General features: G+C 34.9%; 1 protein-coding gene across 2 annotated transcripts in view; it reads left to right on the top strand.

The window, feature by feature from the left end:
• The window catches only part of fbxl4 (F-box and leucine-rich repeat protein 4), a 113,354-nt gene that overhangs the window by 70,602 nt on the left and 22,812 nt on the right, over nt 1-19,940 (top strand). For both annotated transcript variants that reach the window (XM_039747597.1, XM_039747598.1), the window contains exon 7: nt 18,263-18,334. In XM_039747597.1, the coding sequence (XP_039603531.1) occupies nt 18,263-18,334 (72 nt within the window). The remainder of the gene's footprint in view (nt 1-18,262; nt 18,335-19,940) is intronic.

Raw genomic sequence — 19,940 nt, forward strand, 5'->3', positions numbered from 1 at the left:
ATATACTGTATATATATATATATACAGTATATATATATACACTGTATATATATATATATATATATACTGTATATATATATATATATATATATATATATATATATATATATATATATATGTGTGTATATATGTGTGTATATATATACACACATATATACATATATATGTATGTATATATATGTATATATAGAGTGAAGTGATCGTTTATACAAGTTATTGTTTGGGTTGGCCATTTAAGGTTAGTTAACCAGGCCAATTCATTCTTTTCATTTATCACTATTATATTTAAACCATGAACATAAATACAATACCAGTCAAAAGTTTGGGGTCACTCAGACATTTTCACATTTATGATAGAAACTGATAACTTTTTTTATCAAGATACCTTTAAATTGTTTTTAAAATATAGCCAAGGCATTAATAATGTTTACAATGGTTATTATTGCTTGAAACTGCTATTTTTTATTTTATTATTCAAATATGGTTGCAAAGTCTCATTTTCAGTAACAATTCCTTTTTTGTCATAATTGTAAACTCCCTTAGCCTGTCCTTAACTGCTTATGTTTACATGCAATTTGGTTATTAGGTAAACCTTTCTAATTGCATTAGCACCACTCAAACCCGTTATTCTGTTCACTTGTGTGGCAAAGTAATGGCATTCCTAAAGTTGAGTTCTGTCTTTAAAAATTTTCAAAATGAAACCTTTATCTCAAGAAACATGCCAGTCTATTGTTTTTGCAGAAAGAAGGTTATTTTGTGTAAGAGAATGCCAAGAAACTGAAGATTACATATAAAGGTGTCCATTATTGTCTCGAGAGAAGTGTTTTTCCTCTTGCAGATGACACTGGTATTTGCCATGTATGTAAAGTAGAATTCAACTGATGACGAGTAAGGTTTTTGTTTCTCAAACTACAGATTCTGATGCACTTCTCCTCTTATTGAGTTGTGCATCGGCCCAACTCTCTTTTTCTGTTATCATTCAATTCATCCATGTCAGGAATGCCAGTACCCTGGCAAACTCTACAGGAATAACTTAACCATTTCCACAACACCTGACCTTTATATTTAGTCAGAAATATAAAATCCATTCCATTCAATTTTTGCAAGGCTTAGGATAATTTACCATGGTAAGGATACTGTCTTCGGAGTGTACAATGGAGTAACAAAATAATTAGAAGCAACGCTCATATGTAATGAGTGGCCTTTTCAGTAAATCATCTGCCCACCTCTGGTGAATTTGGAAATATTAGACTGCCCAAATTTCAGTATATTTGTTTGTTTGTTTTTTTTCATACCTTCTACAAGTTTAGATTTCTACTGTTTTTACTCATCTGCTTAACACAAAATAAGGGTTCATAAGGTAAATATTTTAAATATGAAACATTCTAATCTTAATTATTAGCTGACAGCCTTATTTATAACCCTGTTATAAATATATATGGAAAAACTCAATATGAAAAAAATTACATGATGTACAGATGAGTGTGTGTGTGTTATGTACCACAACTGAATATTCCCAGTTTGACTGTGGAGACTGCTAAATACTTCTAGTAAATTTCCATAATAAAATCTGTATTATAAATTGAATCAATGCCTCTTCTTTTTGAGTGATTTTAGCTTTATGATAGAGAATGATAAATTGCAGTATTTAATATATTATAAAACAAGAAAATATTTTTGGTGTTATTGTCATGTCACTAAATTATGATGATAATATCCTATCAGTGTCTCCCTGGCAATCTGGTAATTTATACTGTACAGTGGGTACGGAAAATATTCAGACCCCCTTCAATTTTTCACTCTTTGTTATATTGCAGCCATTTGCTAAAATCATTTAAATTAATTTTTTTCCTCATTAATGTACACACAGCACCCCATATTGACAGACAAAAAAAAATTTTTTAAATTGTTGCAGATTTATTAAAAAAGAAAAACTGAAATATCACATGGTCCTAAGTATTCAGACCCTTTGCTGTGACACTCATATATTTAACTCAGGTGCTTTCCATTTCTTCTGATCATCCTTGAGATCACCTTCATTTGAGTCCGGCTGTGTTTGATTATACTGATTGGACTTGATTAGGAAAGCCACACACCAGTCTATATAAGACCTTATAGCTCACAATGCATGTCAGAGCAAATGAGAATCATGAGGTCAAATGAACTGCCTGAAGAGATCAGAGACAGAATGGTGGCAAGGCACAGATCTGGCCAAGGTTACAAAAAAATTTTTGCTGCACTTAAGGTTCCCAAGAGCACAGTGGCCTCCATAAACCCTAAATGGAAGACATTTGGGATGACCAGAACCCTTCCTAGAGCTGGCCATTCGGCCAAGCTAAGCTACCGGGGGAGAAGAGCCTTGGTGAGAGAGGTAAAGAAGAACCCAAAGATCACTTTGGCTGAGCTCCAGAGATGCAGTCAGGAGATGGGAGAAAGTTGTAGAAAGTCAACCATCACTGCAGTCCTCCACTAGTCAGGGCTTTATGGCAGAGTGGCCTGTCGGAAGCCTCTCCTTAGTGCAAGACACATGACAGCCTGCATAGAGTTTGCTAAAAGACACCTGAAGGACTCTGAGATGGTGAGAAATAAGATTCTCTGGTCTGATGAGACCAAGATAGAATTTTTTTGGCCTTAATTCTAAGCGATATGTGTGGAGACAACTAGGCACTGCTCATCACTTGTCCAATACAGTCCACACAGTGAAGCATGGCAGTGGCAGCATTATGCTGTGGGGGTGTTTTTCAGCTGCAGGGACAGGACGACTGGTTGCAATCGAGGGAAAGATGAATGCGGCCAAGTACAGGGATATCCTGGACAAAAACCTTCATCAGAGTGCTAAGGACCTCAGACTGGGCCGAAGGTTTACCTTCCAACAAGACAATGACCCTAAGCACACAGCTAAAATAACGAAGGAGTGGCTTCACAACAACTCTGTGACTGTTCTTGAATGGCCCAGCCAGAACCCTGACTTAAACCCAATTGAGCATCTCTGGAGAGACCTAAAAATGGCTGTCCACCCACGTTTACCATCCAACCTGACAGAACTGGAGAGGATCTGCAAGGAGGAATGGCAGAGGATCCCCAAATCCAGGCTGTATTAGCTCAAAAGGGTGCTTCTACTAAATACTGAGCAAAGGGTCTGAATACTTAGGACCATGTGGTATTCCAGTTTTTCTTTTTTTAATAAATCTGCAATAATTTCAAAAATTCTTTTTTTTGTCTGTCAATATGGGGTGCTGTGTGTACATTAATGAGGGAAAAAATGAATTTAAATGATTTTAGCAAATGGCTGCAATATAACAAAGAGTGAAAAATTGAAGGGGGTCTGAATACTTTCCGTACCCACTAGAGCTACTTGGAGCAAGATAAAATGCTTACAGTAGTTTTGATGCTGTTTTCCATATCCAAAGGTTGATGTCTCTTTTGGGACCCTTAATATTTGGTTTAACAACTAACATATGGTAGAATTTTCTCACAGCAAAGATTGCCGTTGTCAATGTTCAATAATTATTTGACATTTATATTAAGGGCTGCAACTAATAAAAACAAATCTTTAATAGCAAAGACTTAAAACAGCATAATCCATTTTTTTCCTTTAGTGCACATGTGCATTGACCTTTTGAATGATACATTAAATGCTTCAACAGTTCTGAATTTGAAAAAATTGTTAAGTACTTGCCAATTTAAATTATCTTGCATCTTTCTCACCAAAAAACATGTATACACTTTTTGACCCATGTAAGAGGATTTCTTAAACGTGCCTCTACAATTATGTTAAGGCAATTTTTTTTTTTTTTTTAAATAATATTACAAGTACCCGAGCTAGAGATAAAAACTATTCTCAGATTTTCCTAATTCATAGCCATTCTCTTCTAAACAAACTCTAATTTGAAAGAGAGTAGCAGTGTTTATAAAGAGTTTGCAATTATTTTTGAAGGGAAGTTGTATTTGGAAACAGTGGCGATTTATATACATAAATCCTAACTGGCTGCCGACCCCATCGTGAAGTCACCTTGGACAACAACCTTGCACCTGTCTTCAACATGCCAGGCAGCACTATGTAGTGTTTTGTAGTAATGTCATCTTTCAGCCACCAAAAGAAGCAAAATATAAACACAGATTCTGATAAGATAAAAATAAACGATCATTTATTTTTTCCTGACCCAGTTAATCCAAAGTAGCGCCGTAAAGAGACTTTCTCATAAGTGCATCAAGTGTAATGTAGGAATCATCCTTGGAAAAGGTTCCAACCCATTTCTGGAAACATTTATGCCCCAACCAATCACACAAAACACACACTCACTCTCTCTCTCATCTTTACTCACACCTGGCTAATTTTGAATTGGAAATCGGACTACACAGACATGGAAAAACCTGCAAACATGGCTCCTGTAGATCTCCACCCATTTCTTATGAACTGTATTTGTCATGTGCTGTACAGCATCATGGTTGATTGTCAAAGCACATTCTGAGCCACACTTGATTGTGCACTCATAAGCATACATAAATAAAATGCAGTTCTGCATATTTTTCAGTTGTTGCTTCCAATTTTATTTTATATATATTTATATTTTTAGTTATGATTAAAATATTTTAGAGCAGTGTATTTTTTTAAAGAATAGTAGTTATTTTCTGCCATCTAATACTAAGTTAGCACTAACTATAAACAAGACGAAAATGGTAGCATGCTACTTAACAAATATTTCTCAGAAATGAAACAAGCAATTAATCAGACCCACTTATATATGTAAAGATTGCAAGCCATCTGGTAAAGAAAAGGTGTCCCAATATTGGCAACATTGAGAGTGACATAAAAGCCAATTATTGTATATTGAAGATGTCAATAAATGGTTGAGGGGTCCATATAGAAATGATGAGTACATAAAATGATATAACAGTAGTGTAAAATGGAATAAAAATATCAAGAGAAAACTTGGAAAAACAAAAAAAAGTATCAAAAAGTAAATGATCTAGCAGTAGTAACAATGTTTGTAGCACACCATGCATAATAATGAGATGTTACGCATCATCTTTTAACAACACAAAATTGAGCATAAAGCAGAAATGTATAGCTAATGCACCATACACATTGACTTTTCAGCTTGGTTTGGGTTTTTCAAGTTGGCATTGCAGTGTACAACTTTATGACTGTTGTCTATTGATAAAATATCCACAAAAGGTATTTGTGTGCAGTTTTATGTTTTGATATTTCCAGTGCTATTTGTTTATTTTTTGTTGTTGCAGAGTTCATATGAATTGAATTACTAATCTGGGTCAGCTACTGTCTTGGAAAAGTTTTGGCAGTAATGACTAGGTGCATTGCATTTGATTTGTTGTATTTGTAATCTTAATTGAGTTATTCTGACTAAGCTGGGTCAGATAACTCCTCACATGTATGTGTGGAATGGATTTTGTTTGAAATGCATAAAGTAGGAGGTGAATGAATTGAGATGAGCGTCACTGCATTGTCAAAATAGTGGCTGGAGAGGATATCCATCCATCAATTTTCTAACCCACTATATCCTAACTACAGGGTTACGGGGTTACGCTGGAGCCAATCCCAGCTAATACAGGGCACAAGGCAGGAAACAAATCCCGGGTAAGATGCCAGCCCACCGCAGGGTGTGCGCGCCCACACACACACACACACACACACCAAGCACACTAGGGACAATTTAGAATCACCAATGCACCTAACCTGCATGTCTTTGGACTGTGTGAGGAAATCTGAGTACCCGGAGTAAACCCACACAGACACGGGGAGAACATGCAAACTCCATGTAGGGAGGACCTGGGAAGCAAACCCGGGTCTCCTAACTGTGAGGCAGCAGCTCTACCCACTGCACCACTGTGCCACCCTGGAGAGGATATGCTAATTAAATACTGTATATTACTAGCTGTTTGACACAAAGGTACCTACCAAAAATAAAATTAATTTTGAATGTAAATTACTAAAATGCAAAAGGAAATGGAAAAATGAAGCTCTGCAGTATGCTGTGATTCCTCAGCTATTTACAAATCTAATAATTCAGCAGGTGAGACACAAACCCAGCTCTAACTATACTGCCCTACTTTCTGACATCTACAGAGTAAGGTAAGAGCAGAAGAATAATGCACAAGCAAGTGACTTAGTTATTGGAACTTCTTTTGAAAATGATCTCAAATCAAGAAGAATGTTTTAATTAAATTATTGCATTTTTTTTAAATAATGATTTAAAATAAAATATCAGAAATATGCTAATTGAAAGAAATCATTATTAAAGTCCATATAAAAAAATCTATCAATGTACTGTAATTCCTGCCCTTATGGTTAAATTCGATTAGACAAAACTTTGTTAATCCCATGAGGGTCATACATATTGACAACCAGGTCTGTAGCATAGCTTGTGTTTGACATTTTTGCCTGAGACTTAGAAAAATGGCATGATGAGCAACATACGTAAACAAAACAGTTAATAAAAGCATGGTGCAGTGTTCAGACAAAGGTGTATTTTAGCCTGCTTTTTCAGATTAAAATATCAGAAAAGTAAGAGGGTAAATAAAAGTGTAGTGTTTCTGCCTGCTTTTGTAAGAGATGCCCTATCAGTCTCAATGTTTAAATCCATACTAAAGAAACTACTTTTCTCTAGTGTACACTGATAAGCTGTTCATAGTGCAACTCAGTTTGTTAATCATTTTCTCAAAAATCCAAGCCTGAGACGCATAATCAGCTATTGCCAAAAGTCTTTTTTTTGGGTATACTTCTGTGGCTGCCAAAATGCTACTTCTATGTATGGGAAGTGGCACCAGAGAGGCTGGGATCTTCTGAATTCAAGAATGAAATGATTTAATCGTCTTATTAGGTTTGTCAGCGCATACTGTATAAATAATGTAGAATGCTTTGCCATGGGTGGCCAGTTAGTCTAGATCATGTGCCCAATTGTGAATTTATCAGTTCTAACTAATCATGATGGTTAATTTTTGAGTTTTGGTTTTTCTTCTGTTTTTAGTTGGCCATATTAATGGACTTATATTTTCATAATTTGTTTATTTTGATTAAATTGAAATTGCTCTGTTTTACTGTAGGTGTAACCTAATGTGTGTGTTTATGCATGTAAATAATGAATAGTTTAACAATTCTCTATTGCATTGTATCTGTAAACTTGTGTGTGCACTCTGAGTTTGTTCTCATTGAAGAGGGGTGTAGAAAAATAAATTGAAGTTCTTAATGTGTCTTTTTAAGCATTTGGTAATGTATGGATATTTTAAGCAAAAGGAACATGGTAATGGAGAACAAAAATTAAAACTCCATTATACATCGATTCAAGTGGGATAAACTGATTAGGAATGGACCAGTGGGTGTGTATTGAACCTTCAAGCTACATACAGAAGACACTCAATTGAACACTGTATACAAAAAAAAAAATGGGGAGTTGCTTGTGTTTTATTGGTAAGGAAACATTCTAATAATAAGACTGTTGGATTGGCTGAAATAATCTTTTTTTTGATGATTGAAGGGAACTTAAGCTTGTTTTCATTTGTGTGCAGGTTTAATTGGATTTGCAGAATTTTCTTCCACATTGAGTACTGTATGTTGTTGGGAGCAGTTGATTTTTTTCCCCTTTGCAACATGTCCAGGACCTTGAAGCTTTAGGACAAAGTAGGTATTGCCCATTCTGCTACTCTTTAGTGGCAGACCAAGCAGATTTGTCAGACGTCCATCTGTGAAAATCCCCACTTATATTCCAAACTAAGTGAGTGAACTCCAGCTTTCACCAGGATCTGCCTGTACTTCATCTGATAACAAAAGTGTAAATCAGAAGTTAAACATTCCCTTAAAACGTTCTGCATCATTCTGAGGATTCTCTACACTATCTGGGTCTCTCAAAGAAACTCAGACAGAAAACAAAAGCTTTGAGCTTCTTTTCCTTAGGGAGCTGAAGCCGACAAACTCTTCTGTTTGTGAACTTGAGAGCTGAGATCCGGTTTGTAAAGCTAAACACTGAGTTAGTCTGATTGCTCAGAAGCAGCCATTAGTTCAAGCATTTAAGCTCTTGTGTCAGAAAGAGAAATTCGTTTCTCCTTTTGAAGTTGCAGATGACAGAGCAAAAAGCTAAAAGAAACAATGCACTGCACATCACATTCAAAGAGAATGAGTGCACTCCAGTGCAAGAAGAATCATCCACACAAACTCAAAGCAACAACAAAGCAATTATGTTAAAACGTATTTGGGATGATCCTAGTAACTATAGGCCATTAAATTTGTTGTACATCATGAGTAAATGACTTCTTTGTTAATTGAAAGACTGCTTAGGTTTAGACTGGGGGGTTGTTTCAATAATCCACCTTAATGAAAGGATAAATGTCTGTGTATCTGTGTGTTTGTCCAGTTGCTATGTCTCTGTGTATTCAACTGATGGTGTGTCACAAACATTTGTGGTAATAAAATGCATTGGGTTTGTCATTCCAACATATGGTGCATCACAAACATTAACACTGCTTTTACAAATCCCATACCAAATGGCATATGGCAAAGACATATGCATTGCATTTGTAATTGCAACTGATGCCTCATCACAACCATTTGCGGTAATGCATTTTATTACTACAAATAGTTATGATGTGCCATCTGTTGGAATGGCAGATACAGATTTTTTTTATTAATACCTGCATAACAAAATACATTCCAGTAAGTGGTGAACTTCAAATGTTAATGCTGAGGTCCACCTTATGAAAATGATTGAGGAGTCATGTGGCTGCTGTATCGAAATGATTAAGAAGTCTAATCCAGGTGGAATCCCATTGTAATGAAACTCATAAGACCATAAAAATATTTTGTCGTTATGGAAATTTCATTGTAATGAATATGAAGAAAATACATTTACTGTTGTTACCGGGGTCAATGGCAATTTGCCATCTCTTAACGACAGCAGCACAAAGACAACTCTGAGGCTTCTCTGTAAACAGTAAACGAAGGGTAAATAAATTGGTTTGATTGGTTGTTCTCTGCAGGATCAGGCTTACTGCGTAACATGCTTGTCACGCAATGTTTAGAACATTTAACACTGGGCTTTCATCTGCTCTTCCTCGCATTCTCCTGATCTCTCTTTTCCAGGCCATATCTGCCACCGCAATGATTCCAAGCTTCTGGTGTTCTTCTAATCTGAAGATGGGAGATAAAAGCAGAGTGATTGCTCATGTATTGTGGCTGCTATCTCATGTGCTTGAGTACTGAATTAACAGCTCCTATTTTGAAGTCTTAAGACTGTACCTGCCTTTTCTTTACAGTACTAAAAACTACCTGTAATTTCCTTGGAAACTTGGATCTACCTTTCTGTCTCTCAGGCAGTCTGTGACCCAAACTTGATACCTGTATTTAAAAACGGCACTGATTAAACTGCAAAAAACTTTTATTTGAAAATAAGACGTTTTTCCAGCATAAACTTGCGTTTCTCATTTATTTGTTCATTGCAAAGAAAACTTTGAGAAGTGCTATGAAACTCAAACAGTGCAGTATCTGCACATGATACAACTGCCTCGGTGGATGCTTGGTGGAGCACTGACTCAGAATTCAGCCATGCCTGTCTACACTCTCGTTGAGACTGCCAGAGACCAAAAATTTTGCAACAGGCTGTCACTTTCTTTTGGTCTAACAAGAAAGAGACAGCCTGTTACTAGGTTCCCAAGACTCAGGAAAAGTAAAAGAAGCAGCATTACGTTTCTCTGCATCACATTACTATCTTCGTTGGCCATTTTTGGTTGAAAAAACTTTTGTTATACTGAAACATACATTTTGTTAAAATGAAATCCATTAAACAACATGCTGTATGAACATTTGTCTGAGCTAACAAAAAGTATTTGTTATTCTGAAAATTTTGTTACAGAATTTGACCTTGTGAATGTTAGGTTGCATGACACACTGTGTCAGGTATATATCAAGGGAAGTTATTCTATCAAAATTTAAGAGGAGGCATGATTAAAGCATTTAAAAAATATTGTATTGACTCCCCAAAAGAGAGAGGCTAAAATTAAAGGAAAAAAAACTTCCCATGTCATAATAGTCACCAGACTTTTAATTGGCCAATGTTTTTATTTATAGATCAAATAAAGAAACAAAAAAGAACTTAACAATTATCAATTCACAAGAAAAGAAAAATTAATAAACAAGAATCTTAAAGCAAAAAACAAGAATAATTAATTCACTTAAGAATAAATTGGAGTAAGTACAAATAAAAGAGCTGTTACCAAAACCAGCAGAGCAATCTAAAAGATATACAGTCATATGAAAAAGTGTACTGGGATGTTTTCTGAACAAAAATTTTTAGTGAAGCAGTATTTAGTTGTATGAAGTTAATACTAGAATTACCAGAGCCTACGAAAAATCTCGTAAATCCGTCCCACCTTAAATCGCTTCTTAAAATCGTTCAGAGCTCTCCACCTGCGTCTTTTGTCATCTAAATGTGCTGATAAAAATCAGGCTGCAAGCAGCCGGCTATTTCATCCCCCCACCGACTTAGAACGTGCACAAACTTCTCCCAGCTCATGCCTTGATTGATTTTCTGGGAGTGAAGTGGAGTTTTAGAGTGGAAATAATAGATCGTTGTTTGGAACACACGCATTTCATGTCTGTTCCGTTTCTACAGTAATCTGTGTAAACACATTGTTAAAACAGAAACGTTTTTTATATTCTCCTATTACATGACAAAATCTAGGCATAAACTATATAATGTAAGAAGCCTGAAGAATCAAAGAAATACTTTCACAAAAGATACAAATCTAACACAACAATTGCGCTTTTATTCAAAAATATAACTGCAGAAACAAAAAGCCGCCTTAACATGCAACATTGACACCTGTTTATTATGACTGCCTCCGTGGCGCAATAGAATCAGCTGCCGACTGGGAATCAAAGGGACGCGAGTTCGATCCTGCACCACTCTGTTTTGAGAAGTAAACTGCTCTTAGTCTTACTATTTTAGAATAAAAACATACATTTGATTTCAGTCTGTAACAGCCGGTGTAATTTATGATACTTGGAAAGGTTCGCTTTGTTTTTTTTTTAGTCAGTTTTATTATCTCAGCCGAGCCCAAACACACCCCACCCCCGCATCTGACACTGCTGTTTTCACATAGACGCGCTGTAACAGAGGTAAACTCAGCTCCCTTCTACATCGGAGCAAGAATGCACATACCATAGCTCCTATCTGTGGCACCTCTTTCAACCTTCACAAACATATGCAGTTTTTAATATCTGGAAAAAATGTAGAATTAACTTGCTTAGAGATCTTTATATCCTATGAACAATTACATTCCAAATTTAACATTCCAGCTACACATTTCTTTCACTATTTTCAAATCAGAAACTTGTTAAACAAAACCTTCCAGATTTTTCTCATCTTGCACCCTCATCCATGCTGGAAAAAATATTGCTCAATCTCAAGGACTTAGACTCCATCTCTACAATATATAAAATCATTTTACAATCCCTCCCTTTCAAAGATCCAAGAGCACACTGGGAAAAAGTTCTCTCAATTAATATATCAGAAAAGGAGTGGAAATGCTCTGCAATGCAGAGAATTCACTCGAGCTCCATATGCACAAAGCATACAATTATACAACTTAAAATTATATATCGAGCACATCTGTCTCGACTAAAACTCTCCAAAATGTTTCCAGGGCATGATCCAACCTGCGAACGCTGCAACCAAGTCCCAGCCTCACTGGTTCACATGTTCTGGGCCTGCATCAAATTAACATCATTTTGGACAAAAATATTTTTAATTACCTTTCAGATAGCCTTGGTCTCACAATCCCTCCTAACCCATTAACAGCTGTGTTTGGTGTTCTTCCAGAGGGGCTTAAAGTGGAGAAAGACAAACAAATTGTGATTGCATTCACTACACTTTTGGCACGCAGACTTATTCTGATAAACTGGAAGAACCCAAACTCTCTGCTTGCAGCCTGATTTTTATCAGCACATTTAGATGACAAAAGACGCTGGTGGAGAGCTGTGAACAATTTTAAGAAGTGATTTAAGGTGGGACGGATTTCTGAGTTTTTTCGTAGGCTCTGGTAATTCTAGTGTTAAATGTGAAAAACTGGCTGTGCAAAAAATTTGGGTACCCTTGTAATTTTGCTGATTTGAATGCACGTAACTGCTCAATACTGATTAGTTGCAACACCAAATTGGTTGGATTAGCTCGTTACGCCTTGAACTTCATAGACAGGTGTGTCCAATCATGAGAAAAGGTATTTAAGATGGTCAATTGCAAGTTGTACTTCCCTTTGACTCTCCTTTGAAGAGTGACAGCATGGGATCCTCAAAGCAACTCTCAAAAGATCTGAAAACAAAGATTGTTCAGTATCATGATTTAAGGGAAGGCTACAAAAAGCTATCTCAGAGGTTTAAAAATGTCAGTTTCAACTGTAAGGAATGTAATCAGGAAATGGAAGGCCACAGGCACAGCTGCTGTTAAACCCAGGTCTGGCAGGCCAAGAAAAATACAGGAGCAGCATATGCACAGGATTGTGAGAATGGTTACAGACAACCCACAGATCACCTCCAAAGACCTGCAAGAACATCTTGCTGCAGATGGTGTATCTGTACATTGTTCCATAGTTCAGTGCAGTTTCCACAAAGAACATCTCTGTACGGTAGGGTGATGAGAAAGAAGCCCTTTCTGCACTCATGCTGCAAACATAGTCACTTGTTGCATGCAAATGCTCATTTAGACAAGCCAGATTAATTTTGGAACAAAGTGCTTTGGACTAATGAGACAAAATTAGAGTTATTTGGTCATAATAAAAAGCGCTTTGCATGGCAGAAGAAGATCACTGCATTCCAAGAAAAACACCTGTTACCTACTGTCAAATTTGGTGGAGTTCCATCATGCTGGCCCCTTGTTAAAGTCGAGGGTCGGATGAATTCAACCCAGTATCAACAAATTTTTCAGGATAATGTTCAAGCATCAGTCACAAAGTTGAAGTTACGCAGGGGTTGGATATTCCAACAATACAATGACCCATAACACAGTTTGAAATCTACAAAGGCATTCATGCAGAGGGAGAAGTATAATGTTGTGGAATGGCCTGACTTGAATATCGTTGAAAATCTATGGTATGATGCTGTCCATGCTCTTCAGCCATCAAATTTAACTGAACCAGAGAGATTTTGTATGTAAGAATGGTCAAAAATACCTCCATCCAGAATCCAGACACTCATCAAAGGCTATAGGAGGCTTGTAGATGCTGTTATATTTGCAAAAGGAGGCTCAACTTAGTATTGATGTAATATCTTTGTTGGGGTGCCCATATTTATGCACCTGTCACTATGCACAGTGTCATTACCCACATTGAAGGAATGCAGTCTCCGAAGGAAAAATAGCCTGTTCTGCCTTTCCTTTTATAGTTCCTCTGTGTTCCCAGACCAGTACAACCTGTCATTGATATGGACTTCCAAGTAACAGTATGAGTTATTAATGTTATATATTGTAAAATGAAGGGACATCATACAAAATTAAGAGTTGAGCTCTTCTTTGGAATTTTATTATTATTTTTTTTTAAACACTAAAATCAGAATTCTAACCAGCCATTGAACTCCTATATGAACCTTTTCACTAGTAAGGTCATCATGAACTCCTCTAAAACAACAATTATTATACTCTATCCAGCTTTGTAACTGATTCTAACAGTTTCTTCTCCTACTCCCCTTCAGTCTGATTCAAACATAATGTCTATTATCTTTGACAACAAACCCCAGACTCATCCTTGGCATTGCTCTTTAAATCCCCTTTGTCTTATTTTACAGGGATAATACCTGATATAATCAAAATGTTGTGTCTCTGTGTTTTTTCTGTTTCTTCACTAGGTTAACAACCTACACCTACAGCATTTATTAAGCATATTTTTTCTTTCCAATATAGCTGTCTGTTCATTCGATGAGGCAGTAATTTGTGCTGAAAATGCTTTTAGAAACCAATATATTTGTGTGTTCATTTCTGGAAGGAGAAAGGGCAACTGTGAGGATTTAAGTGGCTTTCAGTATAGTATTCAGATATGTGGGAGATGCAACAGAATATGTGTTTTAAAAACTGTGGTTCTGTAGAGGGTATTACATACTACTCTGTGGCTATGGTAATGGGGGAAAAACAGACCATAAGTGAAAGAGGTTGGGGAAGCCTTTGCAGTATGTTTTGTGTAGACTAACATATGGTCTACAGTCAGTCAGTGAACAGCCAACTATATTGTTGATGACAAAACCGGCACATGAGAAAAATACACAAATCATATATATACCTTGTAATGAATGATAGCTAACAGCCCAACAGAATTCCACTCCAGTTATCTAAAAACAAGAAAGTACAATATTAGTATACTAAGCAGCAAAATACTGGAGGATTGGAAAAATATCAATTAGTCCTGTTTTCATACTGATTAGAGTACCAGGTACAGACTGTATGTAAAAGGTGCTACATAAAATTTGGTATAATTAAGAAAAAACTACTGTTTGTACATAATTCTTTTATATGCAATGTGTCTTTCACGTCAAACAAATTGCATTGTTACGTGGGACATCAGTTTTAAACATTTACCTCAAATAGGAAGTCAGGTGCAATTAAGTTGCACAGATCAAAATTTTCCTTTAAGTTCCTCAAATGTGATCTTGTCATTTCTTGTTCATAACACCCCACTGAGCAACTTCCAGCTTTCATCAGAAATCCTTTTATAAGAAGAAACCATATTTCAATTCTGTCTAGTACCAGGAAGTACAAAGGAACATGAATGTACATAATGTTCCAGTGGCATTTTATTAGTTGATCTGATGTTAGGTTCAATAATTCACACTTTTTACCTGTCACTTAATCCATTATTAATCATCTAGAATCACAATTATATAATATATATCTGGATCTTAAGTCCAGATTGAGTCTAAATTAATGTTTGGTAGAAATACTTAAAAAAACGTCTCATTCAAATTTAAAAAATACACACCTGAATTCAGTAAAACTGTGGCATAGTGGTTACTACTGCTCCCACACAGCTTCAGAAACCTGGGTAAAGGTCTTGGGCAAAACACGGTTTAGGAGTTTGTATGCTCTCACCTTGTTCTCATTGGTTTTTCTCTGGGTACCTCAGTTTCCTTTCTGTTTTTAAAAAAGGTATAGGATTGGCTTATTTGCAGCTTTAAATTGTTTTAATTTTTTCCATAGTGCACTGAATTCACAGACAATATTTTGGAACTTACCAAAGACAAAACAGTTTTTTATAAGCAGTCACCTCCAGTACAGTGTTTAAACTGTTAGATTTACAAGTGAAAGTCTTTTATTCTGTAAGTAAAATGAATAATTAGTTTTTATACAGAAAATAAACTTACTCTAACTAAATTAACAGTATTTATATTTTAAGACCACCACTGAAGTAAAATATTATCTGATTCTGAGGTGTAATTTTTCTTGTCTCGCTACAGTAATTATTCAAATATTTTCTGTAGGATATATTTATGAAATATTTGGCTGACTTACATTTGAAAAACAATGAACAATAGAGTATTTTATTTACTAGGCATGCAACAAATGAGTATTGTGAGAAGGAGAACTGCAATGTGCTATATTTCACACATAAAGGCTTCTCTGAGTACATTATAATTTTTTACACATAATGTTCAAGCTGGTAATATCTGTAATATGCTGTGTTTGTTCCTTAGTTATTTTATTATCTTATTTTTTTCTCATAGTGAACCAAATAGAGCTATACTTAACCAATACAATCATGCAAAATGTGCCACCCTCCTTAAACTTTAGTCATTTACAGGCCTATAGCCCTTTAGACAATATAGCTCCACATAGCACAAGAACTTATAAAGTTAACTTTGCTGATTTAATTTGGTTTAGAAGTTTGGACAGCTTCATTCATGCTAAGAAATTGAGTTGAACATGAAAACTTTGTTTTATCTGTTGTTTTAAGCATGAGAGAAGAGGTATATTGTTGAAGGTGGGATCTAAGAAAATATATAAAATAAAAATCATAGATTATGGTAGGAATTCAAAATAAGGTCAAGTGTATTGATGGTTGAATATGTTTTCTGTCTCTTTACCATCTAATCCCATACCCTGAATTAAAATGAATAGTATATGTTCTTTTAATTTCAATAATGGGTGGACCCCTGTGGCTACAGATTTTTGTTCAAACATCAATAACTTTCTCTTCAGGAATTTGTTTTGGTCATGAACATTATGATTGTAAAAAAAAAGGTGTATTCTGACATAGTCACTTACTTCTCTGGTACATGTCAATCTTGCATTTTCACTCTGTTGAGTACAAAACAATGAAAGAAGCGCAAACCCTGTTGTCTTTTTTCACTCAGACTCTTCTCTGTATTTTGCCACTACCCATTATAAAATTTAAACAAATTGACTGCAAAAATACAGAGAATCAGTATCTACTGACTCACAGCTAAATCAATAAAGTTAATATAACAGAATCCGTTTGATTAAATATTAATCACATACTGTACCTGAGGAAACAAGTGAAAGTTAAAGTGAAGTGCTTTTAAGACAGATGTCATGAAGCACTTCTTTACACTGATTTGTGCAAAATTATCAGATCATGTAATTGAAGTGGAAACCTTCTACATTTTATTAAAATGAGTGTGAAGAACTTGAATTAATACTGTATAAGTTGTCCAAATTTCTTTTTATCTCTGTAATATCTGAGAGTATAAATAGAGAAGAAAAGGAATACAGTAACACATTTGTTTTGGCAAAAGGGTTTTGCAACAGGCAGCAATGCCTATACACAGCTCTTGGATACTGATTTATTTTCCTGACTTGGGTGCCTTCTGTATGCAGTTTATTCAAATGTAACTTCAATTTCCTGTCATAGTGTAAGATAATCTTTCAGCTTGGTTGAAGATGCGTAATTACCGGGTGTGAATCTATGTGTGATTGTGTTTTTGTACTTTACAATAGACTAGGGTCCCATTAGGGGAGGTATCTGAAATTGCTGTGGGAATAGGCTCTGGCTACACACAACCCTGAATAAGATAATCAGGTGGAGGCATCAAATTCATGGTTACAGTAAAACAGACATTACTTGTAGCTTGAACATTGGAAAGAGTTACTGTGGAGTTGGGCTTTGAAGTGTTGGTGCACCATAGTAGTTAAACTCGATCAATAAAATTCCAAATGAGTGAACAAGTAACTAAAAATCAAACTTCTGAAAGTTTGATATTGTGTTTATAAAGCTTAATTCTTTCAAAAGTAGTGTCTACGTGTTTCTTTGTGCATTTTATGCTATTCTATATATTCATTTTGGATTTTTTTTGTTCATTACTTTATTAATTGATAAATTAATATAAATAAAAAATTGTATGTATATATATATATATATATATATGCACCTTCATTTTTTGACTTGTGACTTGATGATAAAGTTGAAGTTGATTATTAAATAGAATATAATGTTTGAGGGTATAGACAGGAATGACAGATTTCATTATACGATACTTGTTAATAATTAGATTTTAAAATCACACCCACAATAATACACCTACCCCTAAATTATCTGGCACCCTTTTCTTTACAAACCATCTGTTTGCTAAATTTCCTTGATGACAATTAGTAGAGGTTCAAACTTCACCCACATTAAATGTATCTTGTGCTTCTCTGATTTAGTGCATAATTTTAAAATATATCCCAAATAATAATAATTTACATTGCCCACTTCAGAACATTTGTAGTTTTCATTGTTTTGCATTTAAATGTGCTACCACACACTGATGTTTGTTTGTTTTTTGTGTAGCCAACAATGTGATTTGGAAAGCTATGGTCAACCATTTTTCTATTTGACCTCTTTGTAGCTGAGTTATTGACAGCCTTGTCATATTTGTTGATCATTGTGTGTCAAGCTTTCTACCAGTCTTTTGGGATATTGTGGGTCCTTTGTGAGGTATATTGCATAAATGTTGACTGTTAGTTAGGGATCCTCATTTTCCATGAGACATCCAAAGAGGAAGAGTCCTTAGCAGCCAAGGGACACTGATGGTTGCAGTTCATGCATTTTCATATCTAGGGCAGCTACTCTGGGGCTGGCAATGATTTCCTTGACTGCAAGGCAATCAATGGGGTTAGTGCCAAGGGACTCATTAAACAGCATTTGTGGTTTCTGTAACCTAAGCTTCAAGCTGCATTTCATAGAACATATTGACAGCCTTTAATGCCTAATTGACCTCTTTTCTCTTTGTTTCACTTTACATGCCTTCTTCTGTTGTGGTCCCTGATGTCAGCAAACAGCTCTACTCAGCATTATCACATTTTGCACAGAAATACGCCACCTTAACCTTGGAAGTTGTGTCATGGTATGCTGCATCAAATTTATTTTTGACTATATTTTAGCTATGTAAGGGTTTGGTTTTTTTTGTTTAAATATTTGTTTAAGTTTAATATTCTGAAGCTGTTATTTAATTATAATTTTTTTAATTTAATAGATATTTTGTATTTTTATATTTTAGACTACATCTATACAAATGAGACAAATATATATAAAATAATGCAAACTGTATATTTAAGCTGTTGAAATTTGTAATGTTCTAAAATACAATAAACACTGTTGTAAATGTTGACATATGCTAGAGTGAAACATCAAATTTGAACAAAGTGTACACAGCTTTTGAGATATGTGATTCAATAGGTATTCTGAAAAATGTTTTTTTTTTAGTTTAAAGATATTTTTTAGCTTTTATTTTTAGTAGTTTAGTTTTTTCACCAATTTCTAGTTTTAGTTTTTATTTATTTTTTATTTTTGTTTTTGTTTCAGTTTTTATCACTGTTTGATAATTTTGTCTAAAAACACAGTTTTTTTATAGTTGTCAAACTGTCCATCATTTGTACCATACTATTCAACTTAAAGGAAAAGTTCATTATTTTTCAAGTTGAATTTATTTCTTCATAATCATAGTATATATTATATATGACTTATAGAAATTAGCTGAAAGAAACTTGGGAACCCTCTGGTTAGAAGCTAGTGGTAACTTTATTGCAATGAGACTGGAATGTTCAGAGTATGTAGCTTTCAAATGTCTGTGTAACGGTGGCAATACCCAAATGAGTCCAAGGTAGAAAGAAGGTAGAGCATCCACCAGTTTAAAATGCTTTGTTGTAAAAGACTGGAGTATTAGAATGCCAGTACATAAATTTGTAATTTTCTTTTTCACTCACAATATTTGCATCTTCTTTCTTCTAATGTAGTTACTACAGGTTGTCATACCTACAGTTTTTAATAATGCTCTCCCACTATGTTTATATGGTATATTTAATTCTAAATAAGAATAAAAGTTGCTTTATTAAAATTTTAAAGTATGTATATATGAATTTTACTACATGTTTGAAAAAGCATTGTGGGGAAGGGAGGGTATGTTTGGCTGGTGTGATTTGAAATAGCCTTGGCCTCAGAGTGGAGTGCTTAATGGATGGGCTTTTGGAAATTGACAGAAAACAGGACAGGAGGGATCAAAGGGGAAGGGAAAGCATGGTAATGAAAAAATTAAACCAGGTAAAAATGTGATAGCCAAATGATAATGTAAAGGTAGAGGGAGATGAGACAAAGAGAAAGGTTTCTTTACATTCTTTAAAACACAGTGGTAGTTTTAGAGAACAATATCAAGCACTATTTTAGAAATGTATATGCCAAGGAATTGTAAATAAATAGTAGAAGAAGGGACTGCTGACACATGCTTTTTAAGAGCTCAATTTTATATTTGGAAAGGTTAATTTTATAACTAGACATGGCCTTATAGATGCTTAAAGGATACATTTTGTATTTTCATGTCAAATGTTTTCCATATGAAACTGTGTTCTAAAGCAAAGTATATTTTATAAATTATATTAAATAACTGGCATTTTTTGCATTTGATAATGGAGCTGATGGGTACTGAGGTCCCAATCAGAATAAAAAAGCATTAAAAC

The sequence above is a fragment of the Polypterus senegalus genome, chromosome 3 (genome assembly GCF_016835505.1).
Source record: "Polypterus senegalus isolate Bchr_013 chromosome 3, ASM1683550v1, whole genome shotgun sequence".
In the NCBI taxonomy this organism is placed as follows: domain Eukaryota; kingdom Metazoa; phylum Chordata; class Cladistia; order Polypteriformes; family Polypteridae; genus Polypterus; species Polypterus senegalus.